This window comes from Mustela nigripes, chromosome 8, assembly GCF_022355385.1.
Source record: "Mustela nigripes isolate SB6536 chromosome 8, MUSNIG.SB6536, whole genome shotgun sequence".
Lineage (NCBI taxonomy): Eukaryota > Metazoa > Chordata > Mammalia > Carnivora > Mustelidae > Mustela > Mustela nigripes.
This window is the reverse complement of record NC_081564.1, coordinates 28,960,405-28,976,226: the sequence shown is the minus strand read 5'-3', so window position 1 is coordinate 28,976,226 and position 15,822 is coordinate 28,960,405. Positions and strand designations below refer to the sequence as shown.

Here is a 15,822-nt window from a genome sequence, read left to right as displayed (position 1 = left end):
AATTTTCTTCATCCTGGGGACTGATCAGGACTCATCCTGATGCCCTGTACAAGGTTGCTGCCTCCTCGAGGGCCTGCACCAGTTGTGGGATCACTTCTACCACTTGCTTCTCTTTGTCCATCTTCCACACGTCTGTTCCTCCGTCCATACACAAGTCACCTCCACTCTATCTCTTGCTTCCTTGACCATAAAAGGACTCAAATTGTAAAGGCAGACCCCTCTCACTTCTAAAATTCCTCAGATTCCAGCATCACCCTCTTACTCTCTACCCTCATCTTGGGGTGATTTCATCATTCCCTGTGGCTTCAGCTGCCGCCAGTGCTGACAGGCCCCCACATTCTGCCACCAGCACTTCTGGCACTCCACATACCTGTGCCATAACCCATGAGTTGACAGGCCCGTGACTGTTTCTCCTGTCTTCTCCACTCTGTCACCACCTCCTCAGCCTAAATTCATACCCTTGCCATCTCCTGCAGGCTGCCTCCTGATCTCCTCTCACTACAACATGTCTTCTCTGAAGCAAATCTAACTAGCCCACTCCCCTCCTTCCACAATTCCTGCATTTTCCCATCACCTTGGGGAGTTTTTCCCAGAGCTGGCCACATTTATTTTTCCCATGGGCCCAGCACACAGAGGGGCTGCTCTTTATGCTGTCAAGGGAGTGGGTTCCTGAGTGAGAGTCTGTCATTATGAATCTCAGTGCCCCAAACTGAGAGACATGCAAGAGGCATTTTGCTCTAAGCAGGCAATAAAATAAACATTTGTTCAATCTGGTTTGCTATACACAACAACTTAGCATATTCTTGATTTTTTTGTTTCTTTTTGTAATGTGTTCCTATTTCTGTTTTGTTGTTTTGTTTTGTTTTGTTTTGTTTTGTTTTTTTCCGTAATTAGGGTTTGAATACCGGCTCCGAGAAATATGCAAGGACTTACTGGGTCCGGTTCACTACTCCACTGGAAGCCAGTGGGAGTCAACGGTAGTGGTAGGTGCTGCTTTCGTTCTTGCCACAAGAATTCTGTCTTGAAAAGTGAAAGTGGAGATGAAAAATAAGCCAAAGTGCTTTGGAATTCTTCCCCATTAGTCTTCTTGAGCACACTGCCACAGGCCCCAGGATCAGTGGGAGGGTGAAATGCCAGCACTGCACTGCCAGGCAGCAGCTGGGCCCTCAGCATCAGGGGCCTAGAGAGTGCTCAGCCTGAGGAGAGTTGCCTGCTGGGGTTATGGGTTTGTTCGGTAGAGAAGATGAAAGATCCTTCCCTGCCTTCGTGGAGCTCCCAGTCTAATAGGAAGGCAGACAAAAGCAAGGAAGCAATTCAGTCAACAAGATAGTTTTAGACTGTGGATTATACTATGCCCAGAAATAAGCAGTGCAATCAGACAAGGGGGCCTGGGAACGCTTGGCCAGGGAAGACATGAGAGGGAGGGGTCTTTTAGGATGAAACCCAGGGATGAAAATGCACCAGCTCTACCAGGACCTGGGAGTCTCCTGGTAGAGGTGATAGTGAATGCAAACCTGGCTGCAGCATAGTAGGCAAAGGACAGGGTGGTAGGAGATGAGGTAAGACAGAGGAGCAGGAAAGAAGATCACTGAGATCTTGTGAGGAGCTGGAGCTTTGGAGGAGCTGGTGGCAAGAGATCGATTAGCAGGGGTGGTAATGCGAACTGACATAGGAGAGCAGTCAGAACTTGTTTTTGTAGCGGTCCAGGCAATAGACAAAGGTGACTTGGATCAGTGTGAGGGCCATGGAGAGGGGAAAGGAGACAGATTGAAGTTGTATTTTAGAGGCAGACCCAACAAGACTTAGTGGGTGGATGGGTAGAATAGATTAAGAGACAGAGAATAATGAACATGCATATAGTCACCTCCAAATTTTTTAGCTTGCACGTGTGCCTGCTAGTGCCTTGAAAGGACCAGGTTGGTGAGGGATTGGGGGTTGTGGATATAAGTTAGCTCCCCTGCTTCATGCAGTCACTGAGCAAATACTGATGGAGCACCTGCTCTGGCTCGGCACGGGACAGTGAGCAGTGAACAAAGCTAACGGCCCCCACCTTCCTAGGTCTCCATTCTTGTGCAGAGAGGCAGATTCTAAACAGCTGAGCAAGTACATGTATTGTGTTGGGTGGGGGTAGGTGCTGAGAACAAACATCAAGTGGCCAGGGGCATACTGGCAGGATGCTATTTTATAATGAGTAATCAAGGAAGTCTTAACTAATTGAGCAGAGACCAGAAAAGGTGAAGGGCAAAGCCCCACAAATGTTTGGGGGAAGAACATACAGGCAGCGGGAACAGCAAGTCTAAAGGCCCAAGGTGGAAGGGCCTGCCGTGTGGAAGGAATAGCCAAGCAGAATGGCAGTGGGAGGGTGAAATGGGTTGCAGTCAGAAAGGCTGGAGGGTCAGACCTCACAGGCTCTACAGGCCTTGGTGTGTGAATGGCCTGTGTGTTTTATTTGATTTTTATTTTGTAGCAGTAGATCTTAATTTGGTTGGTTACTAGAATCCTAACTTCAAAGTCCAGTTCCCCTTCCTTACATCTTTGAGGGTGTGGTACCACAGACTTTTAACATCCACTGTTGTTGCTAAAATCTCTGCTGCAAATCTGATTTCCATTGCTGTGTAAGTTCTTTTGGCTCCATTCTCTTGTTTTGAAGTTCCACAAACCTGAAAGTCTGTTTCTTTCATTCATTCTGTGGATCTACCTTGGTTCTCTTCCTCAGTGATATCTTCCCTTCCATTTTCCACATCTTCAGAGAGATGTAATGCCCTCTCTTTTTAAAATCTGCTGTATCATTTTTTATGGTTGCAGTTCTCCCCCCATATTTTCAATTTAGTCTTTTATCTGCTTGAGCATAGTAACCTTAGTTGTTTTAAAGTTGTATGTCTGATAGTTCTACTATTGGGAGCCCTCTTGGATCTGTTTCAATTGCCTATAAATGTCTCTGCCGGGTCTCATTTATATTATCTTGTTTCCTTACGTGCCTGATCATTTCTATCTGCTGGACATGTTTGAAAAATTATTTGTAGAAATGGTTTGAGACCTCAGGTGATGTTATCTTCTTTTACAGAGTGCTTTTATTTGCTGTTGCCAGTTCTTGAGGCACCAGCAGCACTGCAGACTCCCCTCAGCCCAGTTCTGGGATTGAGGTTTTCCGGGCTGTCTCATGATTCAAAGCCAGACACTCATTTGTGTAGGGGCGGATTTACTTCTGGTTTACCTTTATTCTGGGTTACATCCCTTTGGGGTGTCAGCACAAAGAGGAATGACTTAACAGGAATCCCCACTTTTCATTTTGGCCCCTGCTTTTGTCTCCCTAGGCCCTCAAGTCTGACAGAAGCTCGCTCAGCCTCTTTCTCATCAATAAACATTCCCAAGGCAAAGGCATCCCTCTCTGAATTTCTACCTTCCCCACATCCCAGCTCAACCCTAGGTCATTAGCACATTAGCTCCCTGAGGTCCATTTCTATTTGTGTACCTCCGTGTACCTCAAGATACTTGTGTAGGTATTTGTGTACCTCAATAGGAAGGGTGGTTCCAAATTACCAGTAATTCCCTACCACACGTCAGCTCTGGGGTACCCTGACAGTATGTCTTCTTGAGTGGGAGATAGGTCAGCATGTGCCTGACCAACCTCTTCCCTGGCCAGGTTGTAGAGCCTCATTCTGTGATTTAGCTGCCACTCTGGGAGCATTAGCCCAAGACGTGAGCTGGAGCTCTACATAACAGCTTTCTGTCTCAGACTGAAGGCAGGGGTACTAGGCCAATAAGGTGCCGATGGAAGGAGGCACAGACAGGCCACCATTTATTAGCCATGTGCTCTTTTCTCCCTCTCCTTCCTGCCACTTATTCTTACCAGTTCTGAGCAGGACACCTTATTGGAGCTTTGCCCAGAAGAGCCTGACACTCCCTTTCCGTCCCATCTGCTTTTCATCTTCTGTAAACTGCCTAACACAGCTAGTCTGCTCATGGTCCCTGGTATCTATGACAAATGCTCTCAGCTGCAGGTAAGTGGTACTCCCAAAAGTGACTGAAATATTGTTGTTGTTTTCTGTCCTCCAAATAAGTCAGTCGGAGGGGGGGGAAACCAGTACCAATAGCATCTACAATTCTTACCAGAAAAAGAAAAGCTAGGGCACTTGGGTGGCTCAGTGGGTTAAGCCTCTGCCTTTGGCTCAGGTCATGGTCTCAGAATCCTGGGATAGAGCCCTGCATTGGGCTCTCTGCTCAGCGGGGAGCCTGCTCCCCCATCTCTCTCTCCCTGCCTCTCTGCCTACTTGTGATCTCTGTCAAATAAATAAATAAATAAAATCTAAAATAAACAAATAAATAAAATCTTTAAAAAAAAAGGAAAAAGAAAAAGAAAAGCTCTCCCAAAAGCTAGTCTGTGCCTCACAGGCAACCAGCAAGTCATTTGAACACCCTCATTGCAAGAGAGTCTGGGGAAGTGACCAGTAAAGCATATGTAGGAGAGGTTTTAGAGCAGGTATGGACACAGCCAACTCTTGATGTCTGCCACATTTCCTCCTGACTTCAGCACTATGCTGAATTTATTCCTTTTTTACAAAACCTTTTTTACTATCTCTTTATCTAGATATTAAGGGCAAGTTTGTGGAGTATGAGCACTCTGCTCTCTTGTTGAGTTTCTCCATAAACACTTTAACAGTAAGAATGGATCATTCCAATGTAACTGATCCTCAGAGTTACGGGGAAAAAGGATCAGTAGATGGAAGATGGACTTAAAACCAGCAGTGCTTTAGGGGTGCCTGGGTGGCTCAGTGGGTTAAAGCCTCTGCCTTCAGCTCAGGTCATGATCTCAGGGTCCTGGGATCGAGCCCCGACTCAGGCTCTCTGCTCAGCAGGGAGCCTGCTTCCTCTTCTCTCTCTCTCTGCCTGCTTCTCTGCCTACTTGTGATCTCTGTCTGTCAAATAAATAAATTTTTTAAAAAAAGCCAGCAGTGCTTTTAAAAAACAAAAAACAACCAACCAGCAATGCTGACTCATCAGCCCTCCCAAGAGGCGTATTAGGAAGCATCATTTAGTATATTTAAAAGCCACTTACACTTCCTTTTGTTTTTTTAACTATCTATTGAAATACTTCATTGTTATATTTTTTTTATTGGTTCATAGGAATTCTTCATATATTGGGAAATTACTCTTTGTGATATGAATTACCAGTTTGCTTCAGGAGACCCCAAAGGTCCAGGCTTCTTTCCCTCAAAGATCATGGCTCAGTCTGCACAGGAGGGAGACTGAAAACCAAGGGCTGGGTCACTAAACAGTTATCCTTCAGGCGCCAGAGCTCTTTGCTGGCCATTGTCTTCCCAGCCAGATCCTGGTTTTGGAAGCCTCCCTCTGCCAGTCTTCACGGTAGGACCTGTGACAATGGCCAAAAATGTGGTGATGAGCAATGTCTCCGGCTGCTGCTTTAAACAGTAGAGAGACATACTGAGAGCCCATTTTGGGAGATGGTACTCTGTGGCAGTTGGTTTTTACACCAACCTTCAGGTCGGATCCTCATGCAGCTTTCCTCTGTTGCCAGAGGCAGACAGAGTATTCTGCTTTGTTTCTAACAGTTTACTTCACCCCCTTTGATTTTTTAATTAAATGTTTGAGTTTTATTTTATTTTAAATTTTATTTTGTGGGCGCCTGGGTGGCTCAGTCATTAAGCATCTTTCCTTCAGCTCAGGTCATGATCCTGGGGTCCTGGGATTAAGCCCCACCTCCCTGATTCTCCCTCTCCCACTCCCCCTGCTTATGTTCCCTTTCTCACTGTGCCTCTCTCTGTCAAATAAATAAATAAAATATTTTTAAATAAATAAATTAATTTAATTTTGGATGGTAATATAGTCACATAGTTCAAAACTAAAAGGTATAATAGTTTTGAAGTAAGTTTGGGGGGGTTGGTTTTGGGTGTTTTTCTATTGGTTTTTTGTTTTGGGTGTTTTTCTATTTACATTTATTTTATGCAGAATTTATTCTCAGACCATTAAGTTTTGTTTTGTTTTTTTAAGTTTATTTTTTACTTATTTTCAACATAACAGTATTCATTATTTTTTCACCACACCCAATGCTCCATGCAATCCATGCCCTCTATAATACCCACCACCTGGTACCCCAACCAGACTGTTAAGTTTTTGTCTCCTCATTTTCTTGGGGATATCTTTTTCTTCTTTGCAACCACCTCTTCCGGTTTAGAAACCATCTGCTCTTTTTCAGTAAAGGGTCATCTCTGTGGCAGGGAGAGCTTATGTACAGGTTAATCCAAACATGCCTTCTGTAAGTTCTCACCACATCTCGGGGGGTTTGTTCACCTGGATATCCTCAATCACCAGAGAATCTACATCTAAACCCTTAAGTTCATTGTTATGCAATTTTAAGCATGTGCAGTAAAAATTCAGCACCCTTTTCGGGTCACTGACACTGTGCCCACCCCCAGTGTTTGACCTGAGCACGCCTACCAACTCCACAATTATAGCAACAGAATGGCACACATTGCTTCTATATAATGACATCCTTCAGATACGTGGTGGCTTCTCAGATATGCAAACTTTTGGTGCATTCATAAAGTGAACACAAAGCTTTGAACCTCTTGATTTGCATGATTTTGTAGGGCTTTCTGGGTCAAGTAAATAGTGAACCATTTTCAGAGGTCACCTCAGGCCACTTATGGGAAGAGCAGAAATAAGTTTTGAAGTCAGAAACAGGCCTCCACCTTTCATCTTCTTTTTCAAGATTCTTGTGGCTCTTCAGGATCCCTTGAGATTCCATTTGAATTTTAGGATGAATTATTCTATTTCTGTAGAAAAACACCATTAGGGTTTTGATAGGGAGTACATTAAATCTATAGATTGTTTTTGATGATATTGACGTCTTAGCAATATTAAGTCTTCTAATCCATGAACAGGGGCTGTCTTTCCATTTAGTTGTGTCTTCTTTAATTTCTTTCAGGAACATTTTGTAGTTTTCAGTGTACTAGTCTTTCACCTCCTTGGTTGAGTTTTTTTATTCCTAAGTATTTTATTCTTCAGGAGCTATTGTAAATGGAACTGTTTTCTTATCAGAATGTTTGTTGTTGGTATATAAAAATGTAGCTGATTTTGGTGACCTGATTTCTTATTCTGCAAATTTGCTGAATTCACTTGTTCTACCAAGTTTTTTGTAGAGTCTTTAGGGTTTTCTACGTATAAAATGATGTCTACAAACAAAAAAATTTACTTCTTCCTTTCCAATATTGATGCCTTTTATTTTTTTCTTGCCTCTTTGCTCTGGCTAGAACTTCCAGTACTAAGGTGAGTAGAAGTGTGAAAGCTGGCATCCTCACCTTTCTCCTGATCTTAGAGCAAAAGCTTTCAGTTTTTTAAACATTGAGTGTGATGTTTTCATATATGGTCTGTATCATATTGAGGTAGTTGACTTCTATTACTAGTTTGCTGGGTGTTTTTGTAATGAAGAGTGTTGAACTTGATCAAAAAAATTTTTTTGCATCAATTGAAGATTCTTATTAATTCTTCTTTAAATAATTGGTGAAATACACCAGTGAAGCCATTTGGTAAGTCATGGGCTCTTTTTTTTTTAGGAAGTTGGTGATTATTGATGCAGTCTCCTTACTAGTTAGAGATCCATTCAGATTTTGTATTTCTTCATGATTCGGTCTTAGTAGGCTATATGTCTCTAGGATTGTGTCCATTTTATCTAAGTTGTCTAATTTGCTGGTGAACAATTACTTATAGTAACCCCATATTTATAATTTTTACTTTTGTGACATCAGTTGTAATGTCCCTGTGTCATTTCTGATTGTCATTCCAGTCTTCGCTCTGTTTTTCTTAGTCCAGCTAGTTATGAGTTTATCAGTTTGGATGATCCTTTCTAGTAGTACATTTTGGTTTCATTTATTTTCTCGATCTTTCTATTCTCCATCTTATTTTCTCTGAAATAATGATTTTCTAGCATCTGATTTGGGTTTAGCTTGCTTTTATTTTCTAGTTTCAAAGGATGGAAAGCTATGGTATTTATTTGAGGCCTTTCTTTGTAGATTCTTACAGCTATAAATTTCTAACAAGTGCATTTACTGGATCCTATATTTCTTCGTATGTTGTTTTCATTTTCATTTGTCTCAGGATATTCTCTAATTTCCCTTGAGATTTCTTCTTGAATCATTGCTTAACAATGTGTTATTTAGGGGTGCCTGGGTGGCTCAGTGGGTTAAGCCTCTGCCTTCGGCTCAGGTCATGATCTCAGGTCCTAGGACGGAGTCCTGCATCAGGTCTTTCTACTCAGCAGGGGGCCTGCTTCTCCCCCACCCCCCACCCCCAACCCCTGCCTGCCTTTCTGCCTACTTGTAATCTCTCTCTCTCTGTGAAATAAATAAATAAAATCTTAAAAAAAAAAAAAAGGCAATGTGTTGTTTCATTTCCACATATGTGTGGATTGTCCAGTTTTCCTTTAACTTTTGATTTCTGGTTTCATCCCATTGTGATTGGAAAAGATAGTTTTATGATGTCAGTCTTTTTAAACCTATTGAGATTTGTTTTCTGACCTAACATGTGGTCTCTCCTAGAGAGTGTTTAATGTGCATTTGAGAAAAGTGGACTCTGCTGTTGTTGAGTGGAATGTCCTATATATGTACATAATGTACAATTGTTCTATATTGTTTTTCAGGACTTCTGATTCCTTATTGATCTTCTTTCTGGTTGTTCTATCCATTATCAAAAATGGGATATTGAAGTCTACTACAATTATTGTAGAATTATTTTTCCTTTCAACTCAATGTTTTCATCATATATTTAGGAGCTCTGATGTTTGGTGCATATGTTTATAATTGTTATATCATCTTTGGTGAATTGACCCTTTTATCATTATACAATGTCCTTCTTTGTCTCTTAACAGTTTTTGAAATAACATCTATTTCTTATGATACAAGTATAGCCAACTCTTCTATGTTTTGGTTACTATTTCCATGGACTCTCTTTTTTATCCTTTATATTCAACCTGTATGTGTTCTCAGCTCTGAAGTGAGTTCCTTGTAGGTAGCATATAGTTTGATTCTGGTTTTTTACCCGTTGTTTTCTTTTCTTTTCTTTTCTTTTCTTTTCTTTTTTAATTGGGGAGTTTAATACATTTACATTTGAAGTAATTATTGCAGGGGTACCTGGTGGCTCAGTCGGTTAAGCATCCAACTCTTGATTTTGGCTCAGGTCATGATCTGAGTTGGGAGACTGAGTCCGATGTCAGGCTCCACACCAAGCATGTAGCCTGCTCAAAATTCTCTTTCTCTCCTTTTCCTTTTGCCTTTCCTCTCCCTCTCTCTAAATAATAATAATAATAATAATAATAATTACTGACAAAAAATAATTACTGACAGATACTTAATATTGCCATTTTGTTATTTATTTTCTGTATGTTTTATAGTTTTTGTTCCTCATTTCCTCCTTTACTATTTTACTTTGCATTTTAGTTGATTTTTTTAGAGACATGTTTTGATTCTCTTCTTTTCCTTTTATGTATGTTCTATAGATATTTTCTTTTTAGTAACTATAGGGATAACAAAAACATTCTGAAGTTATAACAATCTATTTTAAACTAATAACAGTTTAATTTCAATTGTATACAGAAAAATTGCCCACTCCCTTACAGTTCCACTCCACCCACTTTGTTATTGAAATCACAAATTATATCTTTATATATTCTATAGCCTTTAACATAGACTTATAGTTTCTTATGCTTTTGTCTTTTAAATCTTATAGAATAAAAAAATGGAATTACCAAATAAAATTACAAAATATGGGTTATTTTATTTGTCCTTACTTTTACTTTTACCAGAGAACTTTCTGTTTTATTGTCTAGTATCCTTTCATTTCAACTTGGACTCCGTTTAGCATTTCTTGTAGGGTAGATCTAATAGTAATGAATTCCATCAGTTTTCATTTATCTGGAAATGTGTTTTTCCCTTATTTTTCAAGAGTAGTTTCACTGACTATGGTATTCTCAGATGTTAGTTTTTCTTTTAGCAGCTTAAATATGTCATTCCACTGCCCTGTGGCCTTCAGTGTTTCTGCTGAGAAATATGCTTATTGAGTATGCGTTTTACACAATGAGCCAAGTTTCTGTTTTCTAGATTGTCTCTTTATCTTTGATGTTCCATAGTTCAAGTAAAATCTATCATGGTATGGGTTCCTTTGGGTTTTCCTACATAGAGTATTTGTTGAGCTTGGATTTGTAAATTCATGTTTTTCCTCAACCCTGGGAACTTTTCAGCCATTATTTCTCCAAATAAGCTCTTTTCCCCTTTCTTTTTCTATTATTCTTTTGGGACTTGCATAATGCATATATTGGTCTGCTTGATGGTGTCCTATAAGTCCCTTAGACTATTTTCATTTTTCTTCATTTTCAAGTTCATTGATTCTTTGTCTGTTCATGTCTACTGTTGAACCACTTGACTGAATTTTTCTATTTAGTTACTATGTTTTTAAGTTCTAGAATTTTGGTTTGGATCTTTTTTTATAATTTCTACCTCTTTGTTGATACTCTCATTCTGTTCACATACCATTTTCCTGATATGTCCATCTGTTCATGTTCTCTTTGAGAATATTTAAGGCAATTGTTTTAATGTCTTTGTCACATAAGTTCTAGGCCTATGTTTCTTTAGGGTCAGTTTTCTGGATGTTTATTTTGTGATTTTGAATGGGCCAATACCATATCCAATCATTTCCATGTTTCTCTGGTTTTTTGTATGCCCTGTGGTCTTTTGTTGAATATTGGGCATTTGAAAAAATGGCCACCTTTCCCAGTCTTGGCAGACTGGATTCACTACTCAGCCAGTTATGAGGCTCATTTTTAATATATATTTTCTGATATCTTCTTCTTTCCTTCCCTCCCTCTCTCTTTGCCTCCCTCCCTTCCTCCCTTCTTTCCCACCTTAGTTCAGACTCAGGTAATTGGTTGTCATTCTTTTATGTTCTCTAATAGAAGATGTTTTATGTTTGTAAGGATCCTTATAAAGCCCCATTTCTGTGGCATTTCTACAACAGTTTTGCAACAGTTAGTGTTTTTATTACCATTTACTTGTAAATCATTTTTAAATATCAGTTAACTAAGTTAATTAACTTAATCGATTAATCAGTCATGAGTTCTACTCAATTGTATTTTGGTTAAAGAAGATGATTTATATCCGGGGTTGGTAAACTTTTTCTGTCAGGGAAGAGAGTTAATATTTCAGGCTTTGCAAAGCCATACAGTCTGCTGCAACTACTCCACTCTGCTGTTGTAGCGTGATAGACCAACAAATAGGCAGGGGTGGCTACATTTTGATAAAACTATTTACAAAAATAAATAATAGGCTATATTTGGCTGTGCCAGTCTGCTGTGTACATGATACCTGCTATTTTGTGGAGGTTTGCTTTATGTCCACATGTGCCAAAGACTGTTTGTTTTCATTTTATACATACCCATTTAGTTATGTTTACTAACTGGTCAGTTCGGATTACCTGAATCTGCAGATTTTTGCCTTTCTATGACCCATCACTAGTTGAGTGTGTATTAAAATCTCCCTGAGGGTAGTTTTGTCCCTTTCTTTTGATTTGCTCTTTCCCCAGTGATGTTTTTGTAACAAAATCTACTTTGGTAATTTAAAAATACTAGCTCTCTTTTCATTCTTTACTAACATATCTTTCTGTCTTTAATTTTTAACCCTTCTTCATCCATGTTTAAACATTCCTTACTAAAATCAGATGGCTGACTTTTTATGTTATCCAGTCTGACAGATTTTTTTTTTTTAAATCACCAAGCTCAAACCATCCATATTCTTTGTTTTCTTGGTTTTCTCAAGGCCAACATAAACTTTAGCCTGAGTTATCCACATTTCTTTTTATATCTCTTGTAGCATTATCTAGATTTATCTCTTCTTACTTTGAGTATTTCCTCTAAAACATTTTCATGGTAGATCTTTATTGTAGCAAGCCTTTTGAGGTCTTAAAAGCCTAAGAATATTATTTTAATATTTTTTATTATACTCTATTGTTTGAATAACTGGGTAAAAAGGTTTAGGTTGTGGGCGCCTGGGTGGCTCAGTGGGTTAAGCCGCTGCCTTCGGCTCAGGTCATGATCTCAGGGTCCTGGGATCGAGTCCCGCTTCGGGCTCTCTGCTCAGCAGGGAGCCTGCTTCCCTTCTTCTCTCTCTACCTGCCTCTCCGTCTACTTGTGATTTCTCTCTGTCAAATAAATAAATAAAATCTTAAAAAAAAAAAAAAAAGGTTTAGGTTGTGAGGGTTTTTTCTAATATATTAAAAATATTACTTCATTGTGTACCTTGGTCTCTCCTTTTTTGTAGGAGATATGATCCTGTTTTTTTAGAAACTTTCAGAATTTTTCTATCTTTGATACTCTCAAATTCTATATATTTCATTCTACATGTCTAGATATCTGTTTTTCCATATCTTACTTTTTTTCCCTAGTTCTTTTATTTTTCTTTTTAAGATTTATTTATTAATTTATTTACAGACAGAGATCACAAATAGGCAGAGAGGCAGGCCCGGCGGGGGCGGGGAGCAGGGTCCCCGCTGAGCAGAGAGCCCAATATGGGGCTCACTCCCAGGACCCTGAGATCATGACCTGAGCCAAAGTCAGAGGCTTTAACCCACTGAGCCACCCAGGCGCCCCTTTTTTCCTAGTTCTATGAAAAATGTTGTTGGTATTTTGGTAAGTAGATTGCATTAAGTCTGTAGATTGCTTGGGTGATACAGATACTTTCACGATATTGGCTGTTCTAACCCATGACCATGGAATAGCTTTCCATTTATTTGTGTCATCTTTAATTTCTTTCATCAGTGTTTTATAGTTTTTGGAGTACAGTTTCACCTCCTTGGTTAGATTTATTCCTAGGTATTTTATTACACTTGGTGCAATTATAAATGGGATTGTTTTTCTTAATTTCTCTTCTGCTATTTCATTATTAGTGTAAAGAAATGCAACAGATTTCTGTATACTAACTTTGTATCCTGTTATTTGGCTGAATTCATTTATTCATTTATCTAGTAGTTTTTTGGAGTCCTTTAGGGTTTTCTATATAGTATGGTATAGTAGAATCATGTCATCTGCAAATAGTGAATGTTACTTACTCCTTACCAATTTAGATTCCTATTTCTTTTTCTTATCTGACTGCTGTGGCTAGGACTCCCAGTACTGTGTTGAAAAAAAAAGCAGTGAGAGTGGGCACCCCTGTCTTATTCCTGATCTTAGAGGAAAAGCTCTCAGTTTTTCACTGAGTATGATGTTAGCTGTGGGCTTTTCATATATGGCCTTTATTTTGTTTCCATATCTTACATGATCAGCACTCAGGGAGGCTTTCAACTTAAGGCCATTTGACTTTCTTTAATTGCGTGAAATCTACCTGTATTATTTCCTTAAATATTTCCTTCTTTCTTCTTTCTCTCTCTCCTGTGGGACCCATTATATAAGTATTGGGCCCTTCCGTCCTTCTCCATCTGCCTTAACTTATCCTGTATGGCTTCTCCTCTTGCATTTTCCTCTCTGTGTACCTCCCTTCTCAAGCATGGTCTGGTCCTCCATCTGTCTCCACTCTGACTTGGTCTTTAGCAGTGTCCATTCCTCTGCAGATTCTATCCCTTCAACCATTGTGTTTCTCAAACTTAATATCTACACTCGGTTCTTTTCTATAATTCCTTGTCTTTCTGCCATTCTTATTTTAACATCCTGGACCTTCCTTCTCTTCCAGTGGTCAGAGTTATCGTTTGGTGTTTTTTTCTTTGCAGTGGCTAGGCTCCTCAGGGTTCTGTGCATTGGAGACCCCTCCTTGCAGTGCATCTAGCAAAAGAGCCCAGGCAGACCATGGTACCAGTACACCCAGGCATGAAAGAGCCCTGGGCAAGGCCCAAGAGCAGAGGCCCCAGGATTATAAGAGGCCAGCCACTGCCTCCCAGGTGCCTCTTCACCCCTAGACTTGACCTCAGGCCCCCAGAGAGCATTCACATTAGGGAACAACTCCTCCTGGATGGCCATCCACATGCCCTTTTACCCTAATATCCTACTCCCATCCTGTTCTGGAGGCTAAGTTACTATAGCCACTAATCAGTGCAGTTGAAGGCCAGCAGTGACTGTGTGAGCAGACTTAGGGGACACAGAGGAGCAGAACCTACTCTGGTATTCTTTGCTGTAACCTTGCACTGTGTCTCTCCCCTGCTCCCTGCCACTCGTATGCTCCAGCTCAGACTTTTAGCTTGCCTGGAGCTTCCCAGCATGTAGAGAAATTGTTCTCATCCATCCCTGTTTTCTCCAGGAGGTGTCTGGGGGTCAAATGGGCAGACACAGGGTCTCTGCCAGGCCAGGGAAACCTAGCACCATCCAGGTCTCCTCACTGACACTTGCACTCAGTTGTCATTCTTCATGTCCACAGGGTCTGCGGAAGAGGGAGCTGCTGAAGGAGCTGCTGCCAGTCATCGGGCAGAATCTCCGCTTTCAGCGCCTCTTTACCGAGTGTCAGGAGCAGCTCGACATCCTGAGGGACAAGTAGCCTGCCCACACCTTCCCTCGCTGCAGCAAGGGCAAGGCCACCCTCACGCTGCTGATAATGCACAGGGCCCCCTCTCACCTCGTCAGACTACAGAAGGACGAGGAGACACTGGCAGGAGGCGGGCTGTCCTGTGCCAGCGCTGGCCCAGCTACCTGGGCGGACTTCCCCTATATCCTGGGCCTGTTGCTCCCTCAGAAGGGGGCAGCTCTGCCCGCCACTCATCCCTCCCTCCAGGACCCCTGTGCGGAGCTGGGGCTGGGGCCCTGCCCTGCTGCCCTGGGGTCAGTGAGGCACTCCCAGGCCTGCCGTTTCCAGCACGGTCCCAAGGTGGACACTAGTCCCTGCCACTGCAGGCATCGTGCTGCTTCAGCTATGACGAATGAGCCATTTGTGAAAGAGAGAACCCTGAAATGTTAGTGTATTATGCAGTCAGTAGACTGACCCGAGACCTATGTAAAAGGAAAGGCTATTCCAACACGGACTATTTTTGTACTAGAATTTGCTAACTTGTAATACGGAATTTTCCTTTTGGCCAATAATCAGGATTTCCCTATAAGTCACTTGGACATTGGTCACTTGTAGGAAATTTAAACTCTAATTATGACAGCTACATTGAAAAATAATTGTACTGAAATTAACTTGTCTATCTTCATTTGGTTTTAATTTTTAAATGTTTGTAAAAAGAGACTGTTTTTTGGGGAATGGGGCAGAGGGGTGGGCGATTTCTTTTGTAAGTGTAAAATAAATGAACACGCATTGGATACCAAATCATCCTGGCTTCCCCTGCCTTTTCCTTCTAACTTCCACCTTCTTCCCCTGTTATTGATCCCTCTCCAGAAATGGGTAGTTATGAAACATTGGAACCGGAAGGAATCTGTGATGTCATTTAATGGCCCCAGCTTCTCCATGCAGAAATTCATTTCCCAGCACAGAGGTCACTTTCTTGACTATGAAGCATCTGAGGCTTCTGCAGCTAGCAGGCCACCTCACATGAGTCTCCTTCCAAGCGAGTCATCAAGGTCCTTCTGGCTGTGCTAGGCACCAAGGGCTATAGCTGGCTTTCCAATTTCATGGAAGGAAATCAGTAAATACAGATTTGAGTTTTCTGAAGAATTATCTGAAAGCTATGATTTTCCTAGAAAGTTGTCCAGAAGCTGACGTTCAGGAGAGGAAATAGCTAGAATCACAGAATCTTCAAGCATGGTGAGAATGGAGCACCTTTACTTCTGTGTCATGCATCTCAATGTTGCCTTCCTGCCAGCTGTGTGGGATCCTGAGTCTCGTGGAAGAGGCATGGATT

At 41.0% G+C, this 15,822-nt stretch overlaps 1 protein-coding gene across 3 annotated transcripts in view; it reads left to right on the top strand.

The window, feature by feature from the left end:
* LOC132023424 (protein HIRA) overlaps nt 1–15,293 on the top strand; it is an 85,008-nt gene extending 69,715 nt beyond the window's left edge. For 2 of the 3 annotated variants that reach the window (XM_059409055.1, XM_059409057.1), the window contains one exon: nt 14,406–15,293. In XM_059409055.1, coding sequence (XP_059265038.1) covers nt 14,406–14,860 — 455 coding nt within the window. In that variant the 3' untranslated portion in view covers nt 14,861–15,293. Of the gene's footprint in view, nt 1–894; nt 984–14,405 lie in introns of all 3 variants that reach the window. The other variant, XM_059409056.1, reaches the window with a different exon arrangement.
* The last annotated feature ends 529 nt before the right edge of the window (nt 15,294–15,822 follow it).